At 38.4% G+C, this 15,393-nt stretch overlaps 1 protein-coding gene and 1 pseudogene across 2 annotated transcripts; one reads left to right on the top strand and one right to left on the bottom strand.

Moving 5' to 3' along the window:
* Positions 1-293: 293 nt before the first annotated feature.
* LOC147568374 (ubiquitin-ribosomal protein eL40 fusion protein) lies at positions 294-2,471 on the top strand. The gene is made up of 5 exons (XM_086654826.1): positions 294-534; positions 672-758; positions 866-968; positions 1,851-1,917; positions 2,250-2,471. Exons 1-5 carry the CDS (start codon positions 432-434, stop codon positions 2,274-2,276), a joined length of 387 nt encoding a protein of 128 aa, XP_086510952.1. The 5' UTR covers positions 294-431; the 3' UTR covers positions 2,277-2,471.
* A 335-nt stretch (positions 2,472-2,806) lies between these two features.
* LOC147568373 (putative pentatricopeptide repeat-containing protein At5g52630 pseudogene) lies at positions 2,807-6,928 on the bottom strand (annotated as a pseudogene). Its single transcript, XR_015231036.1, has 3 exons — positions 4,763-6,928; positions 3,297-3,465; positions 2,807-3,152 (listed from the first exon to the last, which is right to left on the bottom strand). The product of XR_015231036.1 is annotated as a putative pentatricopeptide repeat-containing protein At5g52630 pseudogene (transcript).
* Between the last annotated feature and the right edge of the window lie 8,465 nt (positions 6,929-15,393).

Here is a 15,393-nt window from a genome sequence, read left to right as displayed (position 1 = left end):
CTTACAAATCTAAAGACTTAAAATCAATCATATAGGCGGGCGGGTATGATAAACGAACGGGTATGTACGGGTTCGGTCAGGCGGACTATATAAGCGGACGGACTCGATCGAATCGTAAAGACCTATACCCGCGTCCGTCCGCTTAAGCTCTTTCGATCGGACGGATACGGACCGATTCGGGCATCGGGCGGTCACGGACTCTTCGGATTCGGACGGTCGTGGCGGTTTCGGGACCAAAATCCCATCCCTAATTGGAGGGGCCTTAATATCAAGCAAAACGTATGAGAATCAACGACTTACCCCAAACGACACGGGCTAATGATCCCAAGTTCGATGGTTCGCGTACCGCGTACGTACACGACAGAAACCCTAGAATTCGACTATAAAAGTAAAGTTGGAGGGTAAAATGAAACTTTTGGAGAAAGAGAAAGATGCAGATCTTTGTGAAAACCCTAACGGGGAAGACGATCACCCTTGAGGTTGAGAGCAGTGACACTATTGACAATGTCAAAGCTAAGATTCAAGACAAAGAAGGTAACGCACAAACCTAATTCTTTGAATCTAATCTTAACAACTTCTCATCCTCAATCTGTTCCTTTTGTCATTCTAAAACCCTTAAACCTCTTCATAATCTAAATGATTAGAAATTTACGTTGTTATTTATGTATCAGGAATTCCTCCGGATCAACAAAGATTGATCTTTGCTGGAAAGCAACTTGAAGATGGCCGAACCCTAGCTGATTACAACATCCAGAAAGGTAGTTTCAAATTCATCTTTCAGAATTAGGGTTTTCATTGAAACCGTTTCTTGTTTTTCGTCTTAGTGTTATCCATTGATGATTTTAGATTGTTGTTTTTGGATTAGAGTCTACTCTTCATTTGGTTTTGAGGCTTCGTGGAGGAATCATTGAGCCTTCCTTGATGGCTTTGGCTAGGAAATACAATCAAGATAAGATGATCTGCAGAAAGTAATTTTCTTTTCCCACCTTCGTACTTCAAATTCGGTTTTCTTATGTGCATTGTTCTTGCATCTACATAGTAAGCATCTGTAAACCTGAAATTAGCAAAAACTATGTCTCAATGTTAATTTTGTTTCTATTAGGTTTACATATATGGAATTGATAATTCTGTTCTCAAGTAAACTGTTTTCTTCGATCTTCATTGTTTCTGCTCTTATATATTTATGTGGTTTTGTTGAAGTGGGAATGCTAAAGAGATGATTATTCGTCCTGTATTATCGGGTACCCTGACCTTAAAACTGCAGTTGGTTTCGTGAGGTATAGATTCATTTTCTAGACTTGCAAAATGCAAATAACAGAGTTTACGTTTAAGAGGTGTATTTAAGTAGACGTCAGTGGTTATAATAGAGGTGAAGGGTGATTTTAACCAAGATTTGCTTTTGTTTCAAGTAAATCCGAGTCTATTGGTTTCACACTTTCACTTGGTTATTGGTATTTACATTTAAGTATTGCACATTTGCATTTAACGCACTTCTCTCGTGAAAAGTATGTTCAGTGGTTACACCTTCTTCAAAGCAAATTGTGTAATATAGCAAGAAATAAGTAACTTTGTTATGTGTGTTGAGTAATGATAGGCATGCTTTCTTTCAAACTTAAAAAGAGTATTTCTTTTTCTGTTTCGTTCTTTAACATTCTATTTAAAAGTTGTGATAAGATGAATTTGTCCTTGCTTCTTATTTATCTAAGAGTAATTGAAAAATACTCTTGAGTAGTTATCTTGCCTGAATGCTTGACCTTAATCTTGACATGTACATTTTTCTAAGAAAAAACAGAATGACCCTGTTACATGAAAATTTTTCTGAACTAATTATTTTTTCCGATTGCATCTAGGTGTTACGCTCGTCTGCACCCTAGAGCCGTGAATTGCAGGAAAAAGAAGTGTGGTCACAGCAATCAGGTATTGCAAGTGTTATGCTCTGTTAGATGGTATTTGACGAAATCAGCCCCCACCCCTCCCAAAAAACAAAATAAAATAGATAATTAAATTTCTAGCTGGGTGTAAACCTAATTGTGGTTGTGTGGTGCTCTTGCAAGGATCATGGTTGTACTGGACCGGGCGAGCTAGCAGTGCCATACTCCTAGATGCCATGTCCTATTATGAAACTACCTTCAGCCATAATAGTAACTTTTTTTTTGTTGAAGAATAGGAACTTGGAACTTAGAGTTATAAATTTCTTAAAAAATGCTTGTACTTGAGTATTAATCTGGATGATGTGTTTAATTTTGCAGCTGAGGCCTAAGAAGAAGATCAAGTGAGCTCTAGAATTTCCATTTTCAGTATCAGATAGCAGAACTAGATTCAGACTTGGATTCAAGTGTTGCAATAGAAGTTGTTTTTGTTTCGACATTCAAACTGGTTTTTTCTTTTTTGTCTGTTCTCTTGTATGACATTTTGCCATCTACAATGTTTAAAAGTTTTGCTACAAGCATATGCTTGAAATTTGACTTTCATGTTGATTTTGGTATGTTAATCAATTTGGCGAGAGTGAAAAGAGATTTAGGTGGACATACTTATTTCCCACAGGAAAATGTTGTTGACTATCTTTTCTAGTAAGATGTTATGGTGAGGTGGTTTAAACTTGATGTTGTCGAAATCAAAAGATGAAGGTAGAGTATGGTTTGCTATTGTCTAACTCGACTGAATCTGAGTTGACAGCTTGTATGTTTGAGAGAAATGACCTAAAATCCTCCCTGCTGAGCAAGCAATTGGATAAATAGCCAATTATACATAAAAAAAATGATTGGATAAACGGCCGCAGTTTACATAAATGATATGACCTAGTCTGTGTTGAAGTTTTATTGTTTATTTCTGAAACTTTAAACACAATCCTCTGAAGCTACAAGAAAGATGCTTCTTTTTATTTTTCGATAAATCATGGAAGGACAAAAGAAGGAAACCTATACCCATGTATTAGATAATATGCATAAAATGTCCCAATATGCATTTAGAAACAAAGTGAAATCAAATAGTAAACAGTGAACCTCAAGAAGGTGAAAGTACCATGAAAGCTCTGGTTTCTGAAGCCCTGGCTACAACTCCTGCGGAAGAAAGCAGTAAAGAGTCTATTCACTCCCACGATAAGTCTAGTGCCGGTAACTAGTTTCAGCATTTTGAACTTCTGAAGCCAGAAACTGCAAACAACACGATTCAGAGCATCTAAAATTTTTACCCATCTGAAATTTGATTCAACATATACATGAGTTTGATTTATGCAGGAAGTATTGTTCGGGTTAACACTATCCCTAGAACAAAAAGAAAAAAAAAACTGAGAATACCTGTATACGGTTGTTTGATACAGTCCGGTGAAGCAGTCAGATGACGGAGTGAATTCCTGCTTATGTTGATCTAGTATCTTCTGTCTAGAATTCTGGGTCCACCCACAACTTTCATGGAATCAGAGAACTGTAACAATGAGCCTTAACTTCACTTTCCCATATTTCACACCTGAAACTCATCAGAAAATAAAAAGAACTAATGGTGTGTTTGGATGGCGGAATCATGAATCTGTGGATTCATGATTCCTTGGGATTCATGAATCCAAGTAATATCTTTTGGCTTGTTTGGAAATTAAGAATCCTATGATTTATTATTATTTAAGTATTTTTAAACGTCTTTAGAAAAAATATGATTTTTGAAAAGAATAATGATTTTGAAAAAAAATAATGATTTTGTAGAAGGAAATATTTTTTTATTGATTTTAAGTTTGACATTTAGGTTCATTAATCCAAAATCCTAACAAATCCTAGGGGGTAGGGTGGGATTTTGGTCCAATACAAATTTTGGATTTAGGAATCCTTAGGATTCAAGAGTCCTAGGATTCTTGGTAGCCAAACAGACCAAGGATTCATGATTCCTAACAAATTCCACTTTTGATAGGAATCCTACTTAGGAATCCTGCAACCAAACACACCATAAATGTCAACACCAAGTTATACCTAATCCAAAAATCAGGTTATATCCATAAACAGCCATGAGCACAAACAAGAAGTTCATTGGATTTTCATGTAACTTTGTTTACAATCTTCGCAATGATTTGGAAAATGTTATTCTTACTTCTTGAATTGGTTACCCCCGTCAATATAAATAGTGAACATTGGCATAGGCCAAATTTCTTTTGGCAAAAAAGGATCCAACTACGAGCCCTTCGGCAGGGAATGGGCAACTGTTTCGGGGAAGAAACGTTATTACTGCCGAGGGCAGTTCCGAAAGGCCGCCCAACGCATGCCCCATTTGTTCTTTTTCCGTATTTTAGCCTTCATCTCCCTATGAAAGCTTTGTATCGGTTCGTAGATGCTTGCACAGGTCCGCCCACGTAAGATTGGCACAAATTCGAACATATTATTCACCTGGTTTGCACGGCTATGCATATGTTTGCACGCGTTGGCAAAGGTCTGCACAGGGAGTCTGAGCCTACTAAAATAGTGACAGGTCTCTTTGACCAAGACGAACACGAAATTTTTGTCTCCAACCTAATTTCCTAATATGAATATTTATATTATCAGGACATATGAAATCAGTTTCATGGTGTTTGGTCATAACAGAGTATCCATTTTCTCAGTCCTATTTCACCCTTTAGGATGAAAAAAGGAAAACACAGCTTAAGTAGTTGTTGAAAGGTAGAAAAATTGTAGCAACTCACATGTTAATAGTAACCCAGCCGGTACAACTTGCTCAACTGAAATCACTAAAATTGGTTCAAAAACAAATATGGCAAACCACAAACACAGTAAGCGGCATTTACCTGCCATCAGTTTTGAACGGCCATTTACCAATAATCCCCACAAGAGCAAGCCCCCTCCTTGAAATGGTGAAACCTGTTTGCGTCGCGGACAATTATCTCTCTCCGTTCAGTTGCTGAAACCAACTTACAAAACGTGTGACAATCGCCACAAACTCTCAGATTTTTTGTGATTCTGATTTGGGTTTCTTCGGGCGTGCTTATAAGTCCAAAAGTGATCGCCAACTTCTCACTATGGGTATATAAGATACCCATTTTAAGTTCCTCATCCACATCATGTAACACAAAAGTCGTATCAGGGACATAACCAGCTAATTCCAACTTCTTAATCAAGCCTGTTAATCTTTCATATATCTCTTTGAACTTTGGATGGGTTTTGTCTCCTACGCTGAATTGGTGAATCTTGTTATCAACTTCGATCCATGTCCAACCTGGAATTTTCTTTAACTTCCTTTTCGTCATCAAATCCCTTATCTTGGCAACTTCTTCCCACCTACCTGCATTTGCATAAATATTCGAGAGCAAAACATAGTGGCCAGGGTTTTGAGTTTGAATTTCAAGAAGGGATTTTGCTGCTTTTTCAGCTAACTCAATATTGCCATGAATTCTACATGCCCCTAATAATGCACCCCACAACCCATCGTCTTGTACCACTGTCATTCCATCTATCAATTCCATGGCCTCACTGAGTCTTCCTGCACGACCGAGAAGATCAACCATACAAGTATAGTGTTTCACATCTGGTCGTACCCGATATTCATCCCACATCGAGTAAAAGAACTGGCAACCTTCGTCAACTAAACCTGAATGACTACAAGCATATAAAAGAGAAACAAATGTGATTCGGTTTGGAGTTATTCCACTCTGCAACATCAAAGGAAACAAGTCGAGAGCTTTCCTACCATATCCATGATACCCATAGGCAGCAATCATCGCACTCCACGAAACAACATTTCGCTCTTTCATCCCATCAAAGATCTCCCTTGCCGCATCAACACTCCCACACTTTGAGTACATATCAATCAATGCCGTTCCAAGAATCACATTCATTTGAAACATTTTCCTCGAAATATAATCATGGATGACTTTAGCTCTATTCAATGCTCCTAATTTTGCACAAGCAAAAACAACAGTCACCATTGTAACCTTGTCAGGAATAATACCTTCCTCTCTCATCCTATCAAACAATATCAAAGATTCGGTTGGATTCCCACATTCTGCATAAGCTGAAATCATGACTGTCCAAGTAATAAGATCTCTTTTAGGCATTTTATCAAACACTAATCGAGCTTCATCAATACACCCACACTTTGAGTACATATCAACAATTGCAGCTGACACAAAATGATCCAATTGAAACCCAAATTTGTAAGCAAGTTGATGAATCTCTCTACCCATTTTAAGAGACAATGAATCTCTACAAACCCTTAAAACAAATGGCAAAGTATAACTATCTGGTTGTAAACCAGACCTTATAATTTCTCTAAAAACTCTTAAACAATTCTCATGATCATCATTCTTTGCAAACCCACCAACCATTACACTCCAGGAAACTGGGTCTTTCTCCTTCATATGATTGAAGAAAGTATAAGCATCATCTAAAGCTTTATACTTCCCATATATGTATAAAATCTTGTTTGCCACTGCGAGGTTTTGGGTCAATCCAGTGACTGTTACTTGGGCATGAACTTCTTTGATCTGGGTAATGGTTGTACAGTTTAGTAAGGCAGATATGAAGAATTTCGGGTTAAGAGGAAATGAAAAATGGGGATCTGTAATTTGTTCCAGATGGGTATGATTATCCAAGAATTGTTGCTGTTGGAGATAAGGAGAGAGTTCTGCCATGGCTGTAAGAGATGAAGCTGAGAAGAGACGGTGTGATTCATTTCTAGAGAGAGAAAGTGTCACAAATTTGATATTGAACATTAGATGAAACTCTCGTTCTTGTAGTCTCAACAACTAATGCTGGCGGGAGATTTTCATTCTTTCTGCAAACCAAATAACAGGTTTAAAATCTTATAGTTTTGTTTTGACACCCCTTTTTATTACACTCTCTTTACACCTTCCGTTGAGGTCTTAACTCCTAACCATACGCATTGATGATTTTGTTGTGGATGTTATAGGTTTCTAATTAGAATATGAAAGTTTAATGTGATCTTTTGGTAATTTAAGTTTTCGATCAAAACACTAAGAGATAAGGTGGTTTGGTTCACTCTTATAATAAACCAAAACTAAAATATGTTTAAAGTAGGAAGAACTTTAGGACTGCATTTCAGAAACAAAAATAACAAAAATTTCTGTATAAGCTATGTTTTTGGTAAAAATATCAGCCGACTGATCAATAGTATCTAAGGTTTAAACTTCAATTTGTGTAGTGATAATAGTTTCACATGAATATGTTTTATAGTAAAAAAAAAAAATTCAGCTCATCTGTATTCATTGTTAATTTATTTTTTTGAGAAAAACTTACATAAATAAACATTCATTGTTAATTTATTTTGAGTTAGATAATTACAAATTTGACATGATGTTAGATAAAACATGCCAGACTAAGACAATATACACGTGAACCAAGTGTGTGAAATGAGAAATAATACTGTTGTAATTAATAATATAATATTTAGAATATTTCCTCTCATTGTCAATTAAATTTTAGTTTGATGACCACAACTTAAATGATGTTAGATGGTGTCGATTAAGAGAGGTGACCGATATATTCCAGTTTCCAACATATAAATATTTTATCATCCCCATCCATTGAGGTCCAGGGCGATCTTGCATTTATAAGTAATCATACATTACTAGAAATTTAATATAAATAGTTTTTGAAATTATAGAACGAAATCAAAGAACTCTGATTCTTTTATGACAAATGGTCTACCAAATTCTTTTACCATTTCTTATGCTTTGGGTAATTCCCTACACATAGTTTGCACGAATTTATATTTTTTTTTGTTGAAGGGAGAAACCAACGAAATCAAAGAACTCTGAAAAAATGAGGTAAAGTCTTGAAGGGAGTGCCAAGTCTGTCTACGCTGGTGTTTCCTGCTCCACTTTGCCAAAGCGTCCGGCTGTTTGTTATTTTGTCTTGCAGTGTGAGAGAAGATGATGTTCGTAAACTGCTTCTTGAGATTGGAAATTACTTCAGTGTGTTGTCCTGATTGCCATTGAACGAACGAGTTCGGGTCGTGGAGATGCTTGATTAAGTTTAGATTATCGCTTTCAATCTGGATATGTTGAATATGCAATTCGATCGCCAGTGCATGGCGCATAGAATTGCTAGAGATGCGCATTCTTCTGGATTCTAACCTCTGACAGTGTTCGATAAGGCTACTACAAATCTTGCTTGGTCGTCGAACATAATACATCCAATGCCTGCTAGTTCTGAGAGTGGTAAAAGAAGCGTCCACGTTAATTTTGAGATAAGGTGCAGCTGGTGGAGACCGTGTCTGTTGTTTTAGCTTGTCTACTGAGGAGGTTATGTTTAGCTGTTTGGTAGGCGCAGCCTTGATTCTGATTATGACCGGCATTGGGGTATGATCCTACAACGAAAAGCATTTCTCACATCTAGCCTTCCAAATAAACCAAAGAGTTTTAGCGTATAAATTAACCAGATCAGCATCTAGTTCGATCCATTGGAGAATCCACTCCTTAACATTAGTAATGTAATCTGTCAGAATCTGAAAGTGAAAACAAATATATCTCGCATAACAACAATGTAGGAGGGCATGGGCAATCGTTTCTAAATTATCGCAGTAGGGACAATTATAAGAGTTACGGACCAATAGATTTACCGATTTTGTCTCTGACTGGTAGACTATTTGTACAACATTTCCATAGAAAGGGTTTGATTCTGGGAGTTGTGTTTATATTCCAAATAAAGTTCCATTCTATCGTATCGTTTTGTTTTCCATACCCGTTGTTTCTCAGGTTATGATACATTTAACTTATCATAAAGTTACCTGATTTTGTTAGTGGCCATCGGACTGTATCCTCTTTGTGTTCCTGCAGATTTATAGTTAACATAGCATTGCGTATATCATTAGTAAAACATTGAGATATTAAGTTCCTATTCCACTCGTTATTAATAATGAGTTGGGCCACCTGAGTTAAGGGATTGTTACTAGTGTTGGGTGGGGGGTGGGTGGGGGGGATGATTCGGGATCCAGTAATCATGCCAAATATTAATGTGGGTACCCTTATTGACATCCCAGAATATAAGGGCGGTAACCTGATCAAAACGTTTAACAATGGATTTCCAAAGCCAGGAGTGATTAGGTTTAGAAGAAGTAGGTTTGAAATCTTTCGGAAAATATTTGGCTTTAAGCAATTTCACCCAGGGGTCTAGAGGGTTTTTTAGGATGCGCCCGACCAGTTTGTTGAGGAAAGCCTAGTTATCTAGGGAAGGAAGATGGAAACCCAACCCTCCCAATTTACGTGGGAGACAAATAGAGGACCATTTTATGGTGTGGATGGTTTTGGGTTTTCCCCACCAGAAAGACCGTTAAATGGTCTCAATGCGGTTACTTATACCTTTTGGGAGCGCAAAACACTGCATTTGGTATCGGGGAACGAACGCTGCTATTGTGGAAATTACAATAGAGCGACCATCTAGGGTATGAGATTGGTTTGCCATTTAAACAACTTGTTCTGGATTTGCACCAGGAGAGATGAAAAATCCTGTTTCTTGTTGGCACCAATGAAAAGGTGCGTGCCGAGATATTTGTCGAGGGAAGATGACTGATGCACCTTGAGATTGCGAATAATCATTCTTTTGAATTTGGGATGTGAGTTTTTTGAGAACAAATGATGGATTTCGCGTAGTTGATCATTTTTCCTGACGTTGCATTGAAGATCTTAAGGATCTGTTTACGGTTGTAGATGCTGTTAAGCGCCAAATATGATGCAATCACCCGCGAAAAGCAGGTGCTTTATAATGAGGTTGGAGTTAGGGATGGGAAAACTAATAAGTGATTGGGGCTCTCGCTGTTTTCCAAGAGTCTGCTGAGGCCTTCCATGGCTATAATGAATAAGAAAGGAGATATAGGGTGCCATTGTCTTATTCCTCTGCTAACATCAAACGTCGGGCCCAGACGACCGTTGATAAGAACAACCATCGAGGAGGTGGTCAGACAAGAGTGAATGAGTTGGATCCAGTTGTTAGAGAAGCCCATCTTAGCCATGACTCTCTCTAGAAATTCCCACTCAGTGCGATCAAAAGCTTTTGACATGTCGAGTTTAAGACCAAAGTAGCTTTTTGATCCACAGATTTTTTGAAAGAGTGGGCCAGTTCCTGACTAATAATGATGTTGTCTGTGATCTGTCTCCTCGAAACATAGGCAGCTTGAAAAAGGGAGGTGAGGTCAGGCAGAATCGCTTTAAGACGGTTTGCCAGAATTTTGGTGATAATCTTGTAGGTAGTGTTAAATAGACTGATAGGTCTGAAATCAGCAGTGGTTTGAGGTGATTTGGATTTTGGAATGAGGAAAATGTGAGTGGTTTGAGAGTGGGAGAAGTTGGGAAGTACGGAAGAAATTGGTAACCCTATCAAAAATATCTATTTTGACAGTGTCCCAGTTGGACTAGTAGAAGAAAGGCGGGCAACTGTATGGACCCGGGGCCGCCTCCAGTTTCAGGGAGAAGATCGCAATTTTGATTTCCCCTGCAACAGGGTTAACAGTGAGGGATAAGTTTTGAGCATTGTTGATCTGAGACTGGAATAAGTGTAGGAGCTCTTCTGAGATGTGAGCTCCTTCCGAGGAGGAGATCTTGATGAGGTTGGAGGAAAATATATTTGCGATCTCAGTCGCATCATTGGACTAGGTGTTTTCGTCTCTTTTGATGGAGTTGATTTGGTTTTTCCTGTTTCTATTGATCGCTTTGGAGTGAAAATATTTGGTATTACTGTCGCCCAAATCGATCCTGGCGTTGCGAGATTTCTCTTTCCATAGGCTCTCTTGCTGGTGAAATGGCTCCTCCAGCTGGGAGTAAAGTTTTGGTAGGTCTCTTGATCATGAACATTTTGGATGGACTTGGTAAGCTGTTTGATTTTGGTTTCGAGGTACCCAAAGACAGTCCTTTTCCATCTGAAAGCTTAATAGCAAGCGAGTTGAGTTTAGATTGAATCTGGGACAGGGTGTTGATCCAATTCTTATTGATGAACCGACCACACTTAAGGTGGGTCATCCAAGTTCAGACGAACTTGAAAGGTCTGCGTCCCAGGCTGGAGTTAGTTTTGGTGGTGAGGAGGATGGGGTTGTGGTCGGAGTCGATGCTAGGAAGGTAAGTGAGAAGAGAAGTCGGGAAGTCTAATAGCCATTAATGGTTCGCCAAGGCTCGGTCAAGTCTCTCTTGGATCAGATTTCCATTGAATTGCTTGTTTGACCAGGTGAAGGGAGACCAACTGTAGCCGATGTCATGAAGGCCCAAATTATTGATGGCTAGTTTAATTTTCATAGCAAGCCCGCTCGCCTTGTTGGTGGGCTCGACTGTGTATTGGTTATAACTGTTATGTAGGTTGAGCAATTTCCTTAAGTTTGTATTCATACACTTTGTCTCTGAAAGGAAAATAATGTCTGGTTTATGCTCATTTATGAGAGACCAAAGATGCTTTCGATTAATGAAGTTGCGACACCCTCGGACATTTCATGCAAGAATGGAGATTTCACTTGGTGTGAGAGAAGTCGAAGCCATCAAAGCACAACATGCCAAGACATGGGTAACACAACAATCCAAATAACAACCACAACAGAAACTGAAAAAAACCACCAAGTGCACTGAAATAAGAAGAAGGCAAAAAAAAATAAAAAAACAGAAGTTATAAGGAAAGACTGAAAACAAGCAAAGATCACAAACCTAAAAACAAGAAATAGTGCCAACAATCATAGAGGTAACGACTAAAAACTAGACAATTTCATCCATTAAACAAAAGAAAACACAGGTACAAGTTGCAAAAAGAAACAAAAGAAGAAGGTTGGGGGCTTTAATGTCTTATACCGAAAAAGTCCAGCCTAGCTAAACACTCAAGCTTCAAAGTCAGATATAATGATTATGAAGATCGAGTTCTCCTATTGCTACTGTACCTACCAAGCAACGACACTACCACTAAACACAATACTCACAAAAGATAAATCCCATAGACAAAGACAAAGACACAAGACAATGAGAAGAAGTAAAACACCACTGAGTTAATTAGAATGCTCTGGAGGTGTTACAACTCCTTCTTCCCCGCTAGGTAGAATTTCAAGACTTCGAGTGAGGATCAAAGAATCTTCCAGGTATCTCCTAGCTTCATTGTTATCGATAAGCATTGACTGAAATGGTTGTTGTTCTTTCGAATGCTCGGTTGAGCTGATTGAGTGATGATTGGGATTCTCTCTTCCTCTTTTTCCTGAGTGAGTAAAAATTAGGTGAGGTGGGGTAGGGTGACTGATATGAGAGGGTGGAGGAGCAATGAGTAGTGGGGCTTCCAGTTCTGGTTCAGGGGGGATGGTGATGGTAGTATCTAGGGGTGGGGAATTTGGCCCGGAAGCCCGAAACCCGATCCGGAACGCCCGAGTCCGGTGGGGAAATGTTTGGCCCGAAGCCCGACATGGGCAATAAATGCCCTGCCCGCTTATAGATAATATGCGGGCTTGGGCTTCATCAAAAATTTCCTTACCCGAGTATAATACCCGTCAGTCGAGCTCGTTTGTCAAGCCCGTTTAATTTACTCTAAAGGCATCCTGAATCTAACGACCATGATTTCAATGGTCTTTTAATCTTGTACGTTAAATCTATAAAGGACAAGGGTCCAAGCCTATAAATTGGCATAATGTAAACCCTATTTCTTATTCAGACTTCAGCCGCACTCTTTCATCTTCTTCCATACTCATCAACCTTCCACCACACCCACAAAGAAATTACTTAAGTTTCCACCCATCTTGTACAACCTAACCTATTGTAGTAGGCAAGTCTAAAGTCTTTGATCCTATAACAGTTGTACTATGTTTGTGAGATTTGATCTCTGAAGAAGATGAAGTTTGTTGAGGGTTCAGGTTCTGTTTATGTAGATGGTTAACCTCAGAAAATAGATTTGAAATTTCTTTTGAGCCTCTGTATATCATATTAACAGATCTATCAATATTTAATATCAATGGTGATATTTAAGTGATGAAAAATACATTATTGTTTTTGTATTTATTTTTCCTAGTTTTATTACTTCACAAGTTCCCCAAATCAAGTACCAAACACCCATTACTTCATAGCCTCTCTTCTCCATAAAATTATATTGGATCAAATTTTTTTTTTGACTTTTTGTAATGAGTCAGCCCGAGACCCGAGTCACCCGGTGCCCGAAGTACCCGTAATGGGCTCGTGCACATGGCGGGCTTTGTGCAGCAGATTTAAATTTTTACCCGGCCCGAGCCCGCCCGCTTGACTACCTGGGCATTGAAGAGACTAACCCGAAACGCCCAAGCCCGACCCGTTTCCCACCCCTAGTAGTATCCATGGGTTCAGTGGTATTGTCTAGATCATCATCGGATGAGTTGTTGTAGATAGGACAGTGGTTAAGGGGATGGTCAAAATCCTACAGAGTTGGCATATAGCTCCAGGAAATTTGAAAAACTGATTCTGATCTCTTATTCCCCATCGGAGATGATAGGGTTAGTTACAACCAGCAGTGGAGTCGTGGAGAGCGTAAATCATATAGGAAATGGACCCGAATGACTTAATTGTTGATCAAACCAAAATTTCTCGGTTTAGTTTGATTTATCTTGCTCATGTAGTCAAAGATTGTATAAAAAATCTTCCTTATTTTGAAGAGCGAGTGGTAACTTATAAAGTGTACACCACATAGGTTCAAAAAATAGGTCATTGACTCATTCCGTGATGGGAAATTCCACCTTTTTCATGACTAGCGTCATACCACGAAGGATCCATGGTCTGCCGAAATTGAGGGCAATTAGGATGAAGAGGCTTTTGGGTTTGATGATAAAAGTGTTAGTTGGACCTTGCATGGGGTAGTATTCACAGTCTCTGAAGAATCTGGACTGTGGGTAAAGTAGTCTTTTGATGAAGGAGAACCCTACTTCATACGGACATCACCGCCTAGCTATAAAACCCGAGTTAATTGGTTGCAACTCTTGATTAGAGGAAGGCTTAGAGAATATGAGAGTAAGTCTGCCATGGGTTGCGAGTGTGTAATGGGAAGTCATAAGATTAACTGTGGTAACTAGGTTAGGTTGGATGTGATGAAATTTCAAAAAGCGAGGGTTTAAATAGGGAGGAGACCAGGGAATGAGGAGGACGAGAAAGAAGATCCAAGAAGTCATGATTGCTTGACATGCAGGGGGGTTGGAAAGTGTTGCTCACCAGAGACGTCTACTCACTAACTCCGGTGGTGACCGATGACATTCTAGAAGAGAAGAAGAAAAAACCAAAGACCAAGACTAATAACACAGACGAAGCGTAGAGTGAGAAAGGGGATGGAGAGAGAGGGAGAAAGAGAGAGGATATCCGAGAAATCCAAAATACGAGAGAGAAAGTGTAAACTGAGTACTTATCTGATTTGGGGAGAAGAGGCATCGACCGTGCTCCTACCTTTTCGTCGGAAGTAGTGCTCCGTCAGCCTTGACTCTTGAGTACCCGCTTCCACTTGATTTCTACCCAATCCACGGTGTTCTTGTCTAGGGAAGGCTCAAACACGTGTTGGAGAGAGAAAGGGGTTTGAATTGATTTCAGGGTGTAGGAATCTACAATTTGCACAGAAATAAACATCATATCTTTTTAACTAAGACTTACAAAAAATGGAGTTTTGGACTTGAATTCCTGTTTCTAAACCAGAAAATGAGCTGCCTCATTAGAGTAGATTTCTCATACAACTAACAGTCAGGAACTCAAAATTGATCAAGTATATTAACAAAATATACTTAATCACTTAAAGAATTGTAGTTGCACACACATTTTGACCTAAAATCCAAAAGACATGTGTGAGTGGCTTGTGTTATAAATATATTTAAACCTTACTTTGCTATAAAGTCTATAAAAATATTTTTCATAAAATGTAGAAATCTATGACTCACAATTATAACAATATTTTTGTATAGGAACAAAAATTGGTCCCCTTGGAAATTTTGTCACGATTTCCATGTTATTCTCGTCCGAATTATGATTTCTAAACATTTTAATTATCATTTTATTATATATATATTTTAGTATTATCTTTTATATAAAAATAACAATTAAACAGACACCTAAGCTTTGCTCATTTAGAGATAATACAAATAATAAGAAGCGACCATTTTAAGGTCCATCACTATTATCTTAATGTACAAACTTCAATAATTTAATCAATAGGGACTATCTCCGAACGACCATACCAACTAAAGTACTTCTTAAACTTATATTAGGTACTTCCTGAGTTGTAGTGTAGGATGCCTTTACTCCGACTTATCACATGTACATTTTTTTTGAGAAATTGACTAAGTATGTTAGTCTTTACAAGGCCAACAACACGAAAGAAACCTAAAGTTCAATAACATAAAAGATGTCTAACGCCCAAATTTATTACATTACACCTCTTCTGGGAATCGAAACCGGACTACAAGGATTCTGGAGTTTAAGTCAGCACTACCAATCACTTGGACAACCAA

The sequence above is a fragment of the Eschscholzia californica genome, unplaced genomic scaffold, assembly GCF_041429995.1.
Source record: "Eschscholzia californica isolate CP2 unplaced genomic scaffold, dmEscCali1.0.p SCAF_1, whole genome shotgun sequence".
NCBI classification, from domain to species: Eukaryota; Viridiplantae; Streptophyta; class Magnoliopsida; order Ranunculales; family Papaveraceae; genus Eschscholzia; species Eschscholzia californica.
This window is presented reverse-complemented; position numbering and strand designations above follow the sequence as displayed.